The 19,692-nt window shown below is 54.4% G+C and overlaps 1 protein-coding gene across 1 annotated transcript; it reads right to left on the bottom strand.

Annotated features, from left to right (window-relative positions):
- Positions 1–1,539: 1,539 nt before the first annotated feature.
- NELFA (negative elongation factor complex member A) lies at positions 1,540–18,815 on the bottom strand. Its single transcript, XM_041751765.1, has 11 exons — positions 18,527–18,815; positions 9,220–9,391; positions 7,747–7,908; positions 6,601–6,690; positions 4,889–5,019; positions 4,726–4,795; positions 4,348–4,436; positions 3,586–3,697; positions 2,582–2,859; positions 2,365–2,464; positions 1,540–2,250 (listed from the first exon to the last, which is right to left on the bottom strand). Exons 1-11 carry the CDS (start codon positions 18,734–18,736, stop codon positions 2,066–2,068), a joined length of 1,599 nt encoding a protein of 532 aa, XP_041607699.1. The 5' UTR covers positions 18,737–18,815; the 3' UTR covers positions 1,540–2,065.
- Positions 18,816–19,692: the final 877 nt, after the last annotated feature.

Genomic DNA, 19,692 nt, shown 5'->3' with positions numbered 1-19,692 from the left:
AGACCAGCAGCCTGGGCTTGCAGTGCACTTGGGGAGCAGATTAACTTATTTTTTGTATTTGACGCAGTAAAATCTTGGGATTTTTTTTTGAGTCACTTTGATATTTTCAAATTCTACGATCTTTCTGAAGGAAATACTGGAAACATTTTAAATATGGTTATCCTCTTTCCAGAAACTGTTGAACCTAATGAGCAAGTAACACTAACTTTGCAAATCTCTAGAAAACTGGTTTATGGATCTGAGTACGAGGCTGCAGCATGGCAGCTGAGCCCTGAGGGGGAGCTTGGAGAGCTCTTTTGCGGGGATTCAGTCTTTCTGAATGGCAGCTTCAGTCCTTTGTCATGAAATGCAAAGCAGAAACAAAACAAAAATTGCCCCAACTTCTCCGGATTACTCAGCATCACCATTCCCCAATCACCCATGAGGTGGCACCAGCACGGGTATCCGCAGTCTGGACATGCAACCACTGTGGGGGACCAAGTATGGCACCTGCGGCGCATGGGGAGTCTCCATCTGGCCTGTTCCACCAGGAATTGCGTCGCGTGGACACCACGCCTCCCCCCACTCTTGCCCCCCCCCACACACACACACTCAGGTCCATGCTCCTGCCACCTCTGAAGTTCTGATCTTGACATACAAACCACAGGGTGTGTACTGCCCACCTTCCAGAACTACCGTATTTCCAGGAATTAAAGATAAGCCTGTTTTGATGGAAATTAATGCAAATGACTGTTGCCAAATTGTCAATCCTCCAAGCAGCACAGTATTGGGCATTAGTCACTAGAGTGAATGGCTGTCCTGGGCGTCCCGGTGTCCTCTGTACCCTGTTGAGATGTGAAATGCCCCGTCAGAAATTAAATACGAACTGAACTGTTGGGTGTCGGAACTTCACACAATAGGCGGTCAGGCTCCTGTTAGGAACGCTCGGTGCTCTCACTGGTCTGGACAGACTTAAAAACTTGAAATTCCTTCTGGGGGTCACAGACTGAGCTGCAGACGTGACAACTGCCCGTCAGGGGGAAATAACATTTAAAGTGGGACGTTGTGTTTGGAAAACTGTATATGAGTATTTTTGTATTAAAAAATTTTTAAAGGCTTTTTTTCTAGACTTACTTTATATGGCATCACATTTTGAAGTTTGGGGCTTTTGCCCACTTGCCTAGCTCCTGTGGCATCTGGCACAGCCCGACACACCCCATCTCAGATGGCTGCCCTGCTCAGGCCTTGCGGGGCCTTGGGAGGTGCAGCCCATACCAGGAACAGTAGGCTGGGTTCTCCTTTGGATAAATAATCTGATGACCAAATCCCCTTTAAAGGTGGAATTGTCGGGGGGACGGGTGAGGGGAGACCTGTCAACATCTTGGCTGGTGCTCGGCTCAGCTCCAGGTCTCCCATCTTCTCTGATAAAGTGCCTCTGACTGGGGCTCTGAGTCAGTGTAGGGAGGTGACAGTTCTGTTGCCCCTACCAGCTCCCACCCTGAGAGGGACCGAGCCCCTGGAGCAGAGAGGATGGGCTGGCCCCAAACACCGCTCCAGGGCTTTCTTTAGAAAAGCTATATTTTAATTACTCAGATCGTTTGTACAATGAAAACAGGTGCCAGAAGACTGGTCTCAATGCTCACAACCATACAAAAGACAAATACAAAACCTGCCTGTGGCATGTCCGGCCCAGTGTCTCCTGCTCTGGGGCATGGGCCAGGCCATCCCCACCCTGGTCTCAACTGTGCTGGGCATCACTTGGTCCCCTCAACCTCGTGGGATGGGAAGAGCATCGCACTAGCAAGGAAGAGCCCTCCCTCATGGTCAGAATTTAAGAAAAAATTAAAAAAAAGATAAAAGTCTAACAGCTGTCACTAAAATTAGAAGTTATAACTTTTTTGGTTAACTTTAACATTCAAAAATGTAATATTGAATCCAAAAAAGTATCTGAAATCACACAAAAGGTAACCCATATTAAAATTTAAAAAATAAGTCCAGAACACCCCGAGAAATGAACCTAAAAGCTTCAGTGGGCTGGGGCCCAGCGGACCCCGCAGCGAAGGCAAGCAGAGGTGGGTGGGCAGCCCTAGGACACGTTGGCCATGGGCTTGTATTTCTTGAAGCGCGTCCACTGGCCTGTGGCATAGTTCATCTCGAACACGGTGTCCACCAGCATGGTGGTGCTGCCCTGGCCATCGGACTTGGGCAGGTCTTCCGTGTGCTCGCTGAGTTTGATCTGGATCACGTCGCCCTGCTCCTGGCACGGGTTCTCTGTGGAGGACAGGGGCTGCTGGGTGGGGCTGGGGGAGGGTGGAGGAGCCTGTCCCTTCCCTCCCCTGTGGGGCCCTCGGCCCCCACCCCACTGGGCTGCCCATGTACACCCACCTCGGGAGCCGGCCATGAAGCCCAGGATCAGGGCCTTCTCGGGCCGTGTGACTTTGTTGGCTGTCTTGAACATCTCCTGCGCAGCAAACATCTGCTCTCTCTGCGAGTGTGGAAAGGGGGTGTGGGTACCTGGGCCCCATGGGCACCACCACTCATGTCCATCTGGAGCCCATGCCACCTTCCCACCGGGCCTGGGGCCGGCCAAGGGCCCACCTACCGTGAGGGACAGGTTCTTCTTGGGCTGCTGCTGGGCAGGGGGCTGGGTCTGTGGGGCCACCATGGCCACTGGAGGTGTCTGGGCAGCCGGGGTGACGGCTGGGGGTGTGGTGGGTGTCAAGGGGGAAGTGGGCGTCGAGGGTGCAGATGCTGCTGGGCTGGGGCCGCTGTTGTACATGGGTGCTCTCTGCTTGAACTGCGCTGGAAGAGCGGGGCTTGGGGTACTGGGCTCCTCTGGTGGCCTGCTGGCCTGTAGGCCGGCTTCCCGAGAAGATGGTGCTGTAAGCAGAGGGAGATCTGGCAAAGGGCTTGCAGGGCCAGGGACCCCGCCCCCACCCCACCTTGAGAAAGTGGGCGGGCTCCACCCCACCTCCCAGGCCCTGACTGCTCGTACCCTGGCTCACCCTGAGACCTCAGCTCCATGTCCCCACAGCTGGGGCCAGAACCACAGGCCGCACTGCCAGCCCGCTGATGAGCATAAGCCCCCATACGCCCCCACCTTGGAGCTAAAGACATTAGGCCCTTCCAGACGGCAGAGGAGAGGTCTGAGCCCAGGTCCCCCTGCTCACAGCCCCAGTAAGACAGGAACTGCCTTCCCTCTGGTTGCTTCTGCTCCCAGGCCTATCTCTTGGCAGGCACAGCCAAGCCCGGTGGAGCAAGAGACCGAGTTGAGGCCGTGACCCTGGATCCACCTCCCTTCAGGATCCTGGGAATGCGACAGGACCCCCTGGGGCCTGACGCACTGTCAGCCAGACACCCCACCCCATCCCTGCAGAATGCACTCCTGTTGGGCCGTGCGAAGGGGGCACTGCTTGTTTGCCCCCAGAATGGACAGAGCAGGTAAAAACTCTGGGTTCATTCCTGGAAATTTGTGTGACCAGAAGGGTCTCCTGCCCCCAGTCAGCACCAGCAATGGTTCAGGGAGGACATGGCACAGATGTCCTGACACCCCTGGATGCATGGGGGAACAGGTCCAAGGAGGACACCTCCAGGTGGGCAGCTGACCTGCAGGCGTCTCGGAGCTGGGGATGTAGGAGGAGGCCGGGACCACACTGGGCGTGGCAGGCAGGTAACTTGTGGATGGCAGCGCAGGCTCACTGTTCAAGGACCCGAGTTTCTGGAACACAGTTTACAGTCCTCCTGGACGCTGGGCTCTGCTGGCTCCTCTGTGAACCTCCACCCCCAGCCCCGGGGCAGCATGGCAGGCTTGTGGTCCTAAGGGCTGGGGAAGGGGCGCCTGGCTGTGCTGGACCTCCCCGCCACCCCCCATCCAGAGCTGCTTGTCTGCTTGGGGAACTTTCCAAATCAGCCGCCTCTGAGGAAAGAAGGGCTGCCAGTCTTCCTCTGCCATGAATACCAACGACCAAGGGAAGACCCCTCCTCGTAGGAAGTGAGGAAACAGCCCCACAGCAGGAAGAAACAAAACCATCGCCCAGAAACCTGTGGCCCCAAGGCCTTTCTCCAGCCTTGGCTTGCAGCCCTATCCCCATGGGCTGCACCTGCACGGTCCGCATGGACAAGACTCCAAGAAGCAGGCTGCGCTAGGCCACTGACCCTCACCCAACAGGGGAAACCAAGTCACCGCACTGAGGAGACCGCTGAGGAGGCCCCGCAGAGAGCACACAGTGTGTGCCTTCTCTTCACGCTACTGCGATGCTCCCTGGGCCTCTGGCCAGCACTGCCTCTCGCACCCACATCCACACACATCCCCCACGGAGCACATTCTGTGGCTGACCACCAGGACAAGTGGGAGCACACACAGCCTACCTGCGTGGACACCAGGCCAGCTGCGTAGTCCGGGGTGGCGTTCTCCACAACGGTCTCTTCCTTGGCTGGCTTTTCCACCACTTCTGCATCTGCCGACAAAGCAAAGTCCTCGCCGGTCCCCCGACTGCACAGCATCCCACAAGCAGGCTGAGCAGACCCCCGGGGTGTGGGAGGGGCCCATGCTAGCCGCACTGAGTGTGCGCTTCACAGTCTCTGGGCAAAGAACACACTGGGCTAGTTTTAGGACAGGTCGGCCATTGTGTTGCGGTCTTGTTGAGACACAGAAGCCACTGGTGGCTTGAGAAACAGGTCCCCACGAAAAAAGGAAGGGGTAAGTCGGGGAGAGCAGGCTATGGTGAGGGAGCCCCAAGTACGTACCCAGTGTCTTCCTCCTCCTCTTTGCCTCTCGGCCAGCACCCACCATATCCAGCTCGGAAATGTCAAGCAGCTGCCAACAGACAGGAGCCCACCCTTAGCTGTGCGGTGAGGAATGCCAGGGCTGGTCTGGGGCGGCCGCCAAGGCCGGAGGGGCGGAGCCCACCTTCACTCCCCGCTCCTTCCGCAGAGGGGTCCTCGAAGGCGGGATGGGGGTCCGGTTCCCAGCAGGGCTGAAGACACTGGGAGTGGTGGGGCTTCTGAAGGGCGCCTGCTTCGGGATGCCTTTGAGCGGGGCTGCAGAGAGGATGGTGCCCATCAGTGGCCACCTGGACGGGGCTACCCCCGTGAGGCAGGACTGCAGGTGTTGGGTTTTCTATAAGGACAGAGGCCACCCCGCCAGCATGCTCTAAATGGAGGGGGTGCTCTGCCACCTGCTTGCCGGCCCAGCGCCCACCCCCCACTGCAAGCCTGCAGGATGCTCTGCAGGTGTGACCCTGACCCCAGGGGACTTGTTGTGTCTCTGTGGGGGGGGAAGAGACTTGACCACCAGGTGGCCACATGCTCAGGCATCGCATCAAAGAGCAAGGCAGGGCAGCCCAGGTGGCTCAGCGGTTTAGCGCCGCCTTCAGCCCATGGTGTGATCCTCAAGACCCAGGATCGAGTCCCGCGTCAGGCTCCCTGCGTGGAGCCTGCTTCTCCCTCTGCCTGTGTCTCTGCCTCTCTCTGTCTCTCATGAATAAGTAAATAAAATCTTAAAAAAAAAAAATAAAAAAAGAGCAAGGCAATGGAAATGATAACATCACAGCCAATCTGACATTTTTGCCAAGAACACCAACAAAAACAAAGATGCCACACGATGCTCTACCTGGCTTCCTTCTTGCACCCCTGGGCAAACAGCTTTGCTCACGGCTAGCCCTCCCACACTGTGCAGCCAGGATCACCTTCCCCTGTCCCCAACTATGTCCAAATGCAGTCGCCTGACACAGGGATGGTGTCTCCTGAACAGGGCCTGGCCCTGTCCCCCAGCCTCTGGTGCCTCCCTGCTCCCACCTCTAGGACCCCATTTGGGCACTTGTGCCCAAACCCACTCACATGCAGATCTCACACCGTGATGTGGGCCCAGGGCATGCATGGCCCCTTCCAGCACAGCCAATGGGACCCTGAACTGGATGCTGGGTCAAGGGCATAGTGACCATGCCCCTGCCCTTGGGAACCTCGCTGGGATGGGCCCTATAGGAGGGGCCCCCACAAGGCTTCCCTTTAGGCCCACAGGCGCATCTGTTTTGTTTTCAGGTGACCCAGCTTCCCTGTGATTTGGTCAGCACTGGGCCCTGGAACGCAGGACAGTGGGCAACCTGCCCTCTTGCCCTTTGGGGTGTCTGTCCAGGGCCTTCTGGTGGCAAGCCCCAGGGCAACCCACATTCTTATGTCTGCCCTGTGTGCACGCACGCAGGGCTTCTGCTTCCAACTTTGAGGGAGGGAAGAAGGTGGGCCCTGGAATAGCTACCTCAGGCAGCTCGCTCTCCATTGAAGGGGGTGCCCCTTCCCTCCCCAAAGAAGGGGGGGGGGTCCTGCGCACAGGGCAGGCACTGTTCCCCACACAGAGAGGGACACAAACCAGCATCTCCCTCAAGTTCTGGTCAGGCTCCTGCATATGCTTCCAGGTCCTTTTGTCGGAAAACCTGAAATTTCCCCTGGGCTCTCTCCTCATCTCATGTGCTCCTTTCACCAATACAACCAAAGACACCTACAGGGCCCACGACCCACGCACATCCCAACATTTAAATGACACCACAAACAAAAAAGACAGAACCCTTGAGGTGGAGCCCGGTCTCTGATGAGCAATGAAGGCTCAGAGCTGGGGGCCAGCCTTACTCGTAGTGTCCATCTTCCGGAGAAGCCCCCGGCCCTTGGCGTGGAAAGGCACCCCTGCGCTCCTCTTCAGCTGCTGGGCCGTCTCGGTGGCTGCAAGAAGATGCGTCAAGTCAGCAACATGCCCTTCACTGCAGGCTAAGTATGTCATGAAGAGGTCGCACTGGGTGCATTCATGCAGACACAGGGCTCCCTTTCCCAAACATTCATGCCTTCCCAGAGAGAGCTGGCATGACTTCCGATGTCACGTCCTCCACTGAGCCAAACCTACTTTCGAGGAACCAGAGGCAGGGGGCCATCCTTCCTAGAGGGGCCCAGAGAGTGGGCCGTAGGGAGGCCTCGGGGCAGCCAGTGGCACATCCTCACTGCTGGGTACTGGGCAAAGCCTAATGTGTCTCCCCACACATGCATCAATCAGTGGAAGGAGACATGGTTTTCCAGAGCTGGCTCTGTGGGGACGGGGAAGGGGAAGCATGGGAGGCTTCACTGTGTCCCACTGGCTCTGGGAAGCCACAGAGCCGCCCTGAGCCTGGGATGCTAAGGTCATGAAGGCTGTGTTTTATTCAGATTCTCTGCAATCAGGCCATTTGTGCGTACGGTTAATACCAATTTCATGGCCATTCAAAATAAAAGTTCTTGCAATTCATACTTTGCAATTTGAAGAAATCAATTACCCTGCCTTTTTCCTGGCAAATACCTTCCATACACATTTTATGCATCACTATTTAGAGAAACATAAAATGACTAAACATCTTTAAGGTTACAGGGACATCCTCTCCAACTCCAGCAAAAGGCGAAGTTATAGGAGTGAGGGTCAGGCCTCCTGTGAGCCTTCAGAGGGCTGCCCTTCTTACGGCCCACAGGACTCATCTGCAGATTTCACCGTTGTAACAAAGATTAGAGAGAGACGCTTTAACGTAAAACTTCTGACGTTTCTAAAATAGATTTAAAATACAGTTTAGCATGGTAATAAATAAATTTCTAAAAAAAACAAAACCCCACAACTTTACGTAGCCGGCTGTCTTGAACAGTTCAGGGACCATACACTCTAAAGGAACTCTAGAAATAAAACCACAGAGGAAAACAGAGGCACCATCTCTCAGCATCAGATCCCTCGCATGCTGGGCCTTCCAGAATGGGGGCACTCACATTTCTGCAGGAGCTCCGCTCTCAGCGTGGCGCTCTTCGGTTTCCTCTTTAATTGAAAGTGTTTCACTGGGGGAGTGAGGGGTCCGGCGAGGGTCGTCAGGGCGTTTTTATTCAAGTACTGGCACTCCAGCGGCAGCATGGCAGACGCTTCACACTCGTTCACTGCTCATTCGAGAACCAACACAGTACATTAGGAGCTGCGTCCCCCTCACATAGGCCCTGGCTTGCACAGCTCGTGTGAAAACACCATCTAAAGTGCTGTCTCCTACTTACGGTCCTGTATCTTCCACTTTGTTTTCAAAACAGAAAACAGGTCAGACTGCCCAGGGGCTCCGCTCCACCATCACCCAACAGTCAAGGCCGCCAACACGGCTGCTTGTCAAGTGGGTGGCCCTGCAGCTGAGATGTCCCCACCCCAACCCCCAGGACCTGTTGGGCATGAGGGTTAGGATGTCCTGGCTGGCTGGCTGGCTGGTCACCCTGGGACACCATGGACATACAGCAGTACAACCTTCCCAGAGTGTGTTTTAGGTGTCCAGATGGCAGCAGCAACACTGAGACATGCCCTGAGCGGCAGGAAGGGGAAAGTCTGTGGTGGCCACGGGCTCCTCCCAGCCAATCCCCATGGGCCCCCACCCAGCGGTCCTCCCAGCCCTCAGAAGCAGCACCTGGATTCAGAACTCATCCCCCTTCCTGTGCACCCCTCCCGCCACGCCACCCCCTCTAGGACCTGGACGCCCCCAGGACCCCCAGCGGCCAAGAAGCCCACCTGCAGCCGCAAACAGAACAGGCCCTTCCCAGCCCAGAGACATCACCCAGACAGGCATGGGGTGGCCGAGTGAAAACTGACAGAGGGTGGAGGGGTGGTCACCTCATGGGTAGCAGAGGTGGCAGGGGCCACCTGCAGGGGGTGCCAACCACTGGCACTGCACTGCAGCAGCATGGGTTCCGTCTCTAAGGGGCATGCCAGATGCAGCTGTGTGAACCAGGAGAGGGACCTGGGGAGGAAGCCCACCTCCTCCTCTGTGTTCCTTCTGACTGTTTGTATTTTCTCAGTGGTTTTCAGTTCATGTTCTAAACTGAACTCATCCTTTCCCCATATATTTCTGAGTGTCTACTCTGTGCCAGGGAATGTTCTAGGCTCTGGAGCTGCAACCTGAATGGGCAGAGCTGTGGCCTCAATGAGCTGAACAGGGAGAGGGCGTCTGAATATGCAAACAGTAACACACTTGGATCCAGCAAGCACAGTGAGCAGCAGCCTGTGGGCCGTCCTGAGCTTGCTTCTCAAGGCCAGTCAGAAGCTGGGGCTGTGGCGGGGTGGGGGTAGGGGTAGGAGATATAAGCAGTCAAGGAACCATAACATGCTGTACTGCACATGATGCAATGCTTCGGATGTCAAATCCACTTTAGAAAAGATGTTTTAAAAGGAAGACCCATTTCCCTCCTCCCAGCATAACACACACACACAAATACCCTTTTCTCTGAGTTCTCCTAAAATATCTTGAACGTTGGGATTCTGTTCTTCGAGGTCAAGGTTAAGCGAGCCTGTGTCAGGAAAGGACTTGAGGATGTCAGCTACCATGAGAACCCAGGGATCGGAGTCCAAGGTGGCCAGCTGGATAATCTCCGCCAGGGCGCCCTTCATCTGCCAAGAAAGGATAGTAGTCCTGAGCCGGGGTGTGTACGTGCGTGCACATGCATGTGCACACATCCCAACAGCCAACTAGGCAGCCACATGGCTGCCCAGACCCCACCTGCCCAGCCCTCTGACCCGCATCAGCATCTTGCTAGGGACATAGGACTAGAGCTGGGCAGAAGCCAGCATCCACGCATCTTTGTTTTTAAATAGAGGAGAGCGCCCTTTGCATCCTGCCAGGGCTTCTGCGGGGCACACGATGCATCCAACCTCTGTGGCCACTGCCGACACACCTGGACTCGTCTTCACGAGAACCTGTGGGCTCTCCCTCTATCCCCGCACCCAATGGCCACCCATTTCCCTGGGCCAGGCGGCAATGCCCACTTGCACTGAGTACGCCCACCTTGGCCCATGGCCCACCCACCGTCCCCTGGGGTTGCCTCATCTCCCCACAGCCTCCTTGATGGCTCCTGGTGCCTGCACAACAGGAGAGGGGAAGGCTGTCATCTGAGGGCGTGTTCCTGAGAACCCGCACCAGGTCACCAACAGCCGCATCTGGGGGCACCTCTGAGACCAGACAGCCACTGCGAGGGCCTCACCATGCTCGGCAGGGGGGCCAGAAGGTGGGCTCTGGCCCATTCTTCAGGGGGGCTCTGGCCCATTCCCGAGAGACTACGTGACAGGGCTCCCACTGCCTGCCCCCCCAGCCCTGTCACGCAGTCTCTCGGGAATGGGCCAGAGCCTTTCCGTTCCCCAAACATGAGGTTTGTCACTCCTGCCCTTGCCACCTGCCCTGCTGCCCTGAAGTACCCACACCCTAGCACATCCAGCACCAAAGTCAAAGCTCCCAGGTGTTTGATTCTGACACTGTCAGCCCCACACAGACCTAGGCACTGGCAGACCCATTCTAGAAGGCCATCTCTGGAAATATGCAGATATGTGTTCTTTTCATGGCAGAAACTGTAAACATCTGTGGTGGGGGCTCTTTGTTGTTGCAGAAGAATAGCCTGCCCACCACCTGCCCCTTCTCCTTAGCCGAGCTATAAGCTCTGTTCCATACCAAAACCCAAAAGGCACAAAGTGAAAAATATTTTTACTTGTGTTCCTCACTCCAATGAGTCAAGGATAAAACCCATCTCAGGCAAAATAAACTTATGTATAGAAAATTACTCCTCTCTAAAAGCATCTCAAGGGGCTCAGTAAGACAGCAGGTTCCACTGTCAGCAGTCACCCTCACAGCATGGAGAACAAGAAACAGACTGTGTGAGGAACCTCCCGTGCACCCATGCTCGCAGAGGACAAGGTAGAAGGGGACAGGCCACAAAGGTGACATGGACCCGGTGGGCGGGCACAGCTCCCACACCCGGGGAGACCAGCATCAGAAAGGAGACAGTAAATGTTGGAGCCCTCGGGACTGCTGCCAGGCATGGACAATGGGAGCCCGGCTGGCGGTTCCTCAGGAGGTTGAGTGTGGGCACCAACCAGGTCCAGAATATCCCACGGAGCAGTGGAAAGGAGGCCACACATGCAGTGACACAGAAGCCTCACCAAGATGAGACTCACCCAGGCTACAGAGTCTCTCCTGAGAGCGGGTGATGTGGGCCATTAGGGGTATAGACACCAGGAAGGCACAAGACCTGCTCTCAAAACAGCTCACAAGCAAGCACAAAATTACACTGAGAATCCCCCTACGCTCATGAAAAGCTAGGGTCTTCAGCTGAACTGTACTCTTGCAAAAAGATACCCTGGAGTCTTAACCAGAACCTCAGAAGGCGGCTGTGTTTGGAAACAGGGCCTTTACAGAGGTGGTCACATTACAAGGAAGCCACTAGGGGAGGCCTCATCCAACACAACTGGTGTCCTTGTAGAGATGGAAAATCTGGACACAGAAGAAAGACAAGGTGAGGACAAAGGGACACGATGGTGGGAGTGATGCCACCAGCTGCCAAGGCCGAGCCCACCCCGTGCTGTGGGACAGTGTACTTCTGCAGTTTTTTTTTTTTTTTTTTAAGATTTCATCTATTTATTCATGAAAGACAGAGAGACAGAGAGACAGAGAGAGAGACAGAAACATAGGCAGAGGGAGAAGCAGGGTCCATGCAGGGAGCCCGACATGGGACTCGATCCCGGGTCCCCAGGAACACACCCTGGACTGAAGGCGGCACTAAACCGCTGAGCCACCAGGACTGCCCAGTACTTCTGTAGTTCTAAGCCACCTAGCCTGTGGTCCTTTGTTCCAACACCCCAGCAAACCATGAGGCAATACAACAACCATGAGGCAAAACGCATATTTTATAAAGATGTAAGAAAGAAAGGAAGAAAGGAAGAAAGAGGGAGGTAGGTTGGTTAAAACCAAAGAGATTGCTGTTATGGACTGAATGTGTCCCTCAAACTAGACACTGAGACCCAATCCCCAGTGTGGTGATAGCGGGAGGTGATAAGACCCTAAGGGCAGGGCTTCCGCAAGGGGAGTGGTGCCCTCATATAAAAGAGATCGCAGAGCTCTCCTACTGCGTGAGCACAGCCAGGAGGCTGCCATCTGCAAGCCAGGAAGATGGCCCTGGCAAGACACCGAACCAGCCAGCACTAGATCCTGCACGTCCTAGCATCCAGAAATGTAAGAAAATGAATGTGTATTGTTTAAACCATCTGGCTGATGGTATTTTGTTACAGCAGTCCAAGCCACTTTTGGATTCAACAAAATCTTCGACAAAACACCACTTTCAGGGCACCTGGTGGCTCAGTTAGTGAGGGTTTGGCTCAGGTCATGATCCCAGGGCCCTGGGATTAAGTCTTGCATTGGCCTGCTTCTCCCCCTGCTCATGCTCTTTGCCAAATAAGTAAATAAAATCTTAAAAAAAAAAAAGTACTCCCTCCAGACATGTTCTTATGATATGCTTTCACTGGGTTTCGGGGGGAGGGGGGACAGACACCTGAAGATGTAAGGAGCTTCTAGTCCTTGCCAAGAGGACAACCCGGCATGGGCCGCTGGAATATCACATGCCCTTATGCTCAAATGCATGCGCTCTCTCCCCTCTCCCTCCCTCACACCCCACCCCCCCCACACACTGTGCACGCATGCATGTGCATAGCACCACAAATTCATGAGAAAGAGTTGGCCTACATCTAAATGCACGGCTGGAGAGAGATCTGGGACTCAGAACAGAGGCAAATAAAGCCCCAAGGCACTGGGTGGCTCAGTGGTTGAGCATCTACCTTTGGCTCAGAACGAGATCCTGGGGTCCTGGGATCGAGTCCCACAATGGGCTTCCTGCATGGAGCCTGCTTCTCCCTCTGCCTCTCTGTCTCTCATGAATGAATAAATAAAATCTTAAAAAAAAAAAAAAAAAAAAAAAACCCCAAACTGGCATCCAATCTCACAGCATGTCTGAGGGGTGCACTCCTGATGCATCAAAGACCCATCTGTGAATGGAAGGACTACAAAATGAAAAGAAACAAGAGATGCACAACTAATGATTTCTTAAAACTTCCAAGTACAAACCATTAACAAAAAAATATTACTATGTTATTAAAATGAAAGATTTCTGTTCAGTGAAGGACAAATGATAAATTTAACAGGTAACAGAATGGCAGACGTAATCTGTAATGAACTGTTCAAAACCAGCAGTTTACTATCCAAAATATGAAGTCCCCGCAAATCAACAAGATAGCAACCCCAACAGAAACAAAGGCAGATATTACTAATAGGCAATGTAAAAGGTAGAAATTTGAGAAGGCAATGAACACTGGGATGGATGCCTCAAATGAACATAAGGTAGCGAACACTTTCCAACCAGCTGATCCACAAAAAGGAAAAGTGAACCAAACCAAGTGGGGGAGAAGTGGGGGAAATATAAGTACCATGAGGCACTGCAGGTGGGAGTGTGGACATTATGCTGCCACCACTTAAGCAAATACATTGTATGACTTGACAGATACTTCTACCCCATGGGTGAGAAGCTGTGTGCAGCCTGCCACCCAGGGCTGGAGAGGGGCATGCACAGGGACACCAAACAGCGGGCACAGCAGAGCAGATCTGGAGTTGGCTTATCTTTCTGTGAAGGGCCGGACAGTGACTTCAGGGCTTGTGTGCCATGTTGGCAGAAAAAGAAAAAGAAGAAATGATGCACACTTGAACAATCTGTTTAATAATGTGCAAACATTCTTAGCTCATAAACCTTCAAATAGGTCACAGGCCAGTTTGCCAACCCTTGGATTAGATGAAGAGCAACATGGGTGAATCTTAAAAATAATGTTTTATTTTAATAATTTGACACAAGTATGTAAGACAATGTAATTTATATCAATTAAAAATAATATGCACTTGAAGATTTGAAAATACTTTCCCAATAGGAGATGTTCAGTGTCACTAGTGATGCTGGAAACACACAATGAACCCTTCAGGAAGGGCCAAAAGGACAGAGACACTGTCAACTGTGGAGGAAGTCAGCTGGCGCCCCGTCTACTGCTGGTGGAAGGTGACCTGTGACTACCACCATGGACAGCAGTCTGCCAGTTTCTTTAGAAGTGAAACACAGGGGCACCTGGGTGGTGCTGTTGGTGAGTGACCGACTCTTGATTTCTTTGGCTCAGGCTCCCGAGATCTAGACCTGCATCAGGCTCTGTGCTCACTGGGGAGTCGGCCTGAGATTCATTCTCTCGGCACTGTCCCCCCCACACATGCGTGCATGTGTGCATGTGCAGTCTCTCTCTCTCTCTCTCTCAAATAAATAATCTTTTAAAAAAGAGAAGTAGGGAATCCCTGGGTGGCTCAGTGGTTCAGCACCTGCCTTCGGCCCAGGGCATGATCCTGGAGTCCCGGGATCAAGTCCCACATCAAGCTCCCTGCATGGAGCCTGCTTCTCCCTCTGCCTATGTCTCTGCCTCTCTCTCTCCCTCTGTGTGTGTGTGTCTCTCATGAATAAAGAAATTAAAAATAATAATAAAATAAAAATAAAATTTAAAAAAAATCTAGAAATAGAATTTCCTTAACCAGATAAAATCTATCTACCAAAAATAGTAGTAAACGTTATATTTATCAGCAAAAACAAAGTTCTCACTGTGTGATCAGAAAAAAGACAATGTACTAGAGGGGTCCTGTTGAGTACAGTAAGGCAAGGAAAAGAAATAAAAAGTAACTAGAGAGATTAGTAAGTACACAGAATAATAAAGAGTCTATGGGAAAATTATTGCAATTAGTAAGCCTTTAACACAGAAGGTATGGGATCCCTGGGTGGCGCAGCAGTTTGGCGCCTGCCTTTGGCCCAGGGCGCGATCCTGGAGACCCGGGATCAAATCCCACGTCGGGCTCCCGGTGCATGGAGCCTGCTTCTCCCTCTGCCTGTGTCTCTGCCTCTCTCTCTATCTCTCTGTGACTATCACAAATAAATAAAAATTAAAAAAAAAAAAACCACACAGAAGGTATTCACAAACTCATATTAAAAAATAAATTTTGGGGGGGGTCCCTGGGTGGTGCGGTGGTGCAGAGGTTTGGCGCCTGCCTTTGGCCCAGGGCGTGATCCTGGAAACCCGGGATCGAATCCCCCGTCGGGCTCCTGGTGCATGGAGCCTGCTTCTTCCTCTGCCTATGTCTCTGCCTCTCTCTCTCTCTCTCTGTGACTATCATAAATAAAAATTACAAACAAACAAATAAATAAATAAATTTTGGGCCGCCTGGGTGGCTCAGCTGTTTAGTGCCGCCTTCAGCCCAGGGTGTGATCCTGGAGACCCGGGATCGAGTCCCACATCAGGCACCCTACATGAAGCCTGTTTCTCCCTCTGCCTGTGTCTTTGCCCCCCTCTCTCTCTCTCTCTCTCTCTGTCTCTCATGAATATATAAATTCTTTAAAAAAAATAAATTTTAATAGATATTATTTAAGACAGCGAAAGAAATATGAAATATCTAGTAACACATCTAACAGAAAATGGAAGATCTGTGAAGAAAATCAGAACGCTTTAAGCAAATAAATATTAAAGATCTAAATAGATCCATATTCACAATTTATGAGATTCAATATTATTAAAATGATTTTACCCCAGAATGCACTACAAATTCAACTCAGTCTTAACCAAAATTCCAAAGTATTGTATGTGTAACCTGAGGAGTGCAGATTAAATCTATATGTGAACAGAAACAACCAAGAATAGCCAGAGATGTTCCTGAAGAATAAAGGGGGAAGTTCTGCTGTTAGCTGGCAAAACTTTGCATACAGTGGCAGTAACAGGACTTAGTGGGTTATTGGTACAGTGGTATATAAATAGCCTGAAGGAACAGAGCAGAACCCAGACACAGACCCACAGAAGTGACAGTGCAAATCAACAGGGAAAAGAAGCTGTTTTAGTAAATGGTAATGGTGCTGGACTAAATGGACATCCCTGTGGAAAATAAAACTGGATTCCCAGCTTCACACAATGATTAATTCCAGGTAGATTGAAGACTCCGACGCGAAAGGCAAACTGAGCTGCTCAAACAAGACTGCAGAAGTGTCCGCCCGCCAGGCAGGGAGCCACATCCCAAATGAGACAAAATCAGCCCCAATCAGAGGAAGGCAAGACTGGCAAACGCACCCAGTTACAGCTGAGAGTGTCTGTACATCCAAAGGTTCTGTGAAAAAGGCTTAAGACTGTAAAGTATCTGTAAAATATATAACTGAAAAAGGACTGCTAGCCAAGATTTATATATATTTATATATAAAAAAACAACCTAAAAAAAAACCTACATTGCAAAAAAAAAATCAGGAAAAACCCTACAAAAGATGTATAAAGATGCAAAGATTTTATTTCCTACAAAAGAAGGAATTTGTGAATAAATATATGAAAAATGCTCAACCACATGAGTAGTAAGGCAAATACAAATTAAAGACATTGAATGTGGTGACTATAGTTAATTACACTATACTGTATATTTGAAAGTTGCTGAGAGTAAGTCTTAAAAGTTCTCATCCCAAGAAAAAAAGATTCTGCAGGCATGGTAGACTTACAGTGGTGATGATAGGCAGTATGTGCAAACATTGTATCACTGCCTTGCATGTCTGAAACTCATTTAAGGTTGTATGTCGATTATACCTCAATTTAAAAAATGGTGCAAGGGTACCTGGGTTCAGCCCAGTTGAGCCATCGACTTTTGGTTTTGTTCAGGTCATGATCCAGGATTCCTAGGATCCAGTCCTGGGCTGGGTTTCCTGCTTGACCCTCTGCACCTCCCCCTGGCTCATGCTCTCCCTCTCAAAAAAGTAAGTTAAACCTTTTAAAAAAAGATATGATGTTGAAAAGCAGAGTCATGACAGGGGCACCTGGGTATCTCTGTGGTTGAGGGTCGACCCTTGGCTCAGCCCGGATCTGGGGGTGGGGGTGTGTGTCCTGGGGGTGGGGGTGTGTGTCCTGCTCAGCGGGTAGTCTGCTCTTCCCTCTCCCTCTGCCCCTCTGCCCCTCCCTGCTCCCCTGCCTGCTCTCTCTCAAAGACATAAATCTTTAAAATAGTGAAAATAAATTTACAAGTGGTGCAGGAACTCTGGTAGAAAACAAACAAGAAAACCCCACCACACCTTCAGGCAGCCAGCAGGGGTTCATGTGACACAAGCACCCTGAGAAACAAGTAGCATAAGGTCAGGACCCGGGTTCCACTCATGGACATTACACCCAGAAATGTGTGCTTCCCACATCCCAATACAAACACGAGACCCTCGGCACCGGCAGTATCCACAGCAGTGAACGCTGTGCACAACCCACTGTCCGATGGGGTGGGATGGACTGGGGCAGGATGGACCGGGGCAGAATAGATGGGGCCGGGATGGACAGGGCGGCATGGATCAGGCAGGATGGATGGGGCAGAGATACTACTCAGGGACAGCCCGGACAGTCCACCCGGCATGCACGCAGGTGGCCCCACGGAGGTGCATCTGTCCCCAGGCCCCCCCCCCACACACACACACACTCGGAAAACACAGCAGCGTCCTTACAAAAACTGCAACGGCAGCTGCACAAAGTAGTAACAAGCACCGGGCTTTGGTATTCTGAAAAACTAGTTTACCCCACACGAAAAATGGCACAATATGCCATCAGGGAAAAAAGAAAACCAATCTCACACATCCACTAATTCGAACGACGTGAAGTATTCATGCATGGAAAGAATCCAAAGAATACAGGGCCACAAACAAGTGGCTATTCCGTAAGGTGGACAGAACAGTCCAGAGCCCGCCGGCACTTCTGCCCCCAGTCCAGACCCTCCCAGCCAACAACCTGGGCTCGGGGAGGGTGCGGGGGCGGGGGGATGGTCCCGAGGGAGAGGGTTGGTAGGGGTCCGGGGATGAGGATCCGTGGGGAGGGGGCGTGGGGGTCCAGGGACGAGGGTCCGTGGGGAGGGGGCGTGGGGGTCTGGGGACCAGGGTCCGTGGGGAGAAGGCGTGGGGGTCCAGGGACGAGGGTCCGTGGGGAGGGTCCGTGGGGGTCCGGGGACGAGAGTCCGTGGGGAGGGGGCGTGGGGGTCCGGGGACAAGGGTGCTGGGGAGGGGGCGTGTGGGTCCGGGGAGGAGGGTCCGTGGGGAGGGGACGTGGGGGTCCGGGGACGAGGGTCCGTGGGGGTCCGGGGACCAGGGTCCGTGGGGAGGGGACGTGGGGGTCCGGGGACCAGGGTCCGTGGGGAGGGGGCGTGGGGGTCCGGGGACGAGGGTCCTGGGGAGGGGGCGTGGGGGTCCGGGGACCAGGGTCCGTGGGGAGGGGGCGTGGGGGTCCGGGGACCAGGGTCCGTGGGGGAGGGGGCGTGGGGGTCCGGGGACGAGGGTCCGTGGGGAGGGGGCGTGGGGGTCCGGGGACCAGGGTCCGTGGGGAGGGGGCGTGGGAGTCGGGGGACCAGGGTCCGTGGGGAGGGGGCGTGGGGGTCCGGGGACCAGGGTCCGTGGGGAGGGGGCGTGGGGGTCCGGGGACCAGGGTCCGTGGGGAGGGGGCGTGGGGGTCCGGGGACCAGGGTCCGTGGGGAGGGGGCGTGGGGGTCCGGGGACCAGGGTCCGTGGGATTCCCGGTGGCCCTGAGGGCCCGGGACAGAGCTGGAGGGGGTCCGTAGGGACTGTCGGAGAGGAGGGGGCCAGGGCCCGGGATCTCGGGTCACGGGAAGGGGCGGCCCCGCGCCCCCACCGCCGCCCCCCTCACCTCGTCCACAGTGCGGCGCGGGAGGTGCAGCGTCCCGAGCAGCAGCTTGAGCTTCACGGCGGATGAGAGGCCGTGGAAGCAGAGGCGGATGTTGTCGATGACCGCGGCGGTGAGCAGGGACGCGATGCTGGGCGGCGCCCACAGCTCGTCGGTGGCCCCCAGTTTGTTGTGCAGCCACAGGCCCGTGTCGCTCTCCCGCATGGACGCCATCTTGGGGGGAGAAAGCAGAGAGCCGCCGAGCCGGCATCTTATGAAGACACCTACGCGCCCGCGGCGAGGACCCCCAATATGGCGGCGCCCACCCGGGCGGGCCACGGTGACGTCTCCCAAGGGGCGGGGCCTCGGCCGGAGGCTTCGTGGCGAAGCCGAGCGAAGCCGGTCGGCCGCCGTAACGTATCATGGCGGCATCCGCGGCCGGCTCTGCGGCTGGCTGTAGAAGATGACGTCAGGAGAGGGGGCGTCGCGCTCCTGTGGCGGGTGGGCGGGGCGTCCGTCCGACTTCCCGCGCTAGCTCCGTCCGGGTTGGGCCGCGACGCTGACCAGTCCGGGCCTCGCGCTGGCGGGCGTCCGGGGTACCCCGGGGGCAGGCTCTCGGGCGCTTCCGTGCATGTGGCCTCCCCTGTCCGCGGGAGTACCCTCCTGCGGGCCTGCGAGACGGAGCTTCCCCAGCGCCCAAGGACGTTTGTGACCGTCCGCGGGGGGCCGGGTACGGACGCGCGCACGCAGTCCTGCGTTCGTTCAGCGGGGTGCACTGGGTGCCTGCCCTGCCTGGTGCTGAGGGCTCGGCAGTGAGCGTAGACCCAGCCTCGCCTCGGTGCCCAGAGGTCGGGGGCGGGCTACAGGGGTGCGGTGGTGTGGGCAGAGCTGGCCGAGTGCATACAGAGCTGGGGGGGGGGCGCTCTCAAGAAAGGACTGAGTGGCCATGCGGTCCGCTGTTCCACGTCCTGCAGGTCGGCGGCCGGCAATCTTCCGGGGCCGTCCTGACGCCTGTTGGTGCTGGACTAGAGCCTGCCCTTCGCAGATGCCTGGAGAGGGAGAATCAGTAGTCCATCCCTGTTTGAAAGGAGGTCAGCCCTGTCAGCCCTGCCCACCGTGGCCGGGGTGGGGGACTGTTCTTAGCCTTCCCCGGCTTAAGCCTGCCTGAGGAATAATCCAGGGAAGCACAA

The sequence above is a fragment of the Vulpes lagopus genome, chromosome 4 (genome assembly GCF_018345385.1).
Source record: "Vulpes lagopus strain Blue_001 chromosome 4, ASM1834538v1, whole genome shotgun sequence".
Taxonomy (NCBI): Eukaryota; Metazoa; Chordata; class Mammalia; order Carnivora; family Canidae; genus Vulpes; species Vulpes lagopus.
Note: the sequence above shows the minus strand (reverse complement) of the source record. Positions and strands in the feature narration are given on the sequence as shown.

What these genes read in the sequence shown, in the direction of transcription:
- NELFA (XM_041751765.1), bottom strand. Translation starts at nt 18,736, where the DNA reads ATGGCGTCCATGCGGGAGAGCGACACGGGCCTGTGGCTGCACAACAAA. An exon ending in CCGGAAGATGGACACTACGA is followed by an intron (nt 5,020 to 6,600) that starts GTAAGGCTGGCC and finishes TCCTCTCTGCAG; the next exon opens with CCCCGCTCAAAGGCATCCCG. An exon ending in CTTCATGGCCGGCTCCCGAG is followed by an intron (nt 2,251 to 2,364) that starts GTGGGTGTACAT and finishes TGTCCTCCACAG; the next exon opens with AGAACCCGTGCCAGGAGCAG.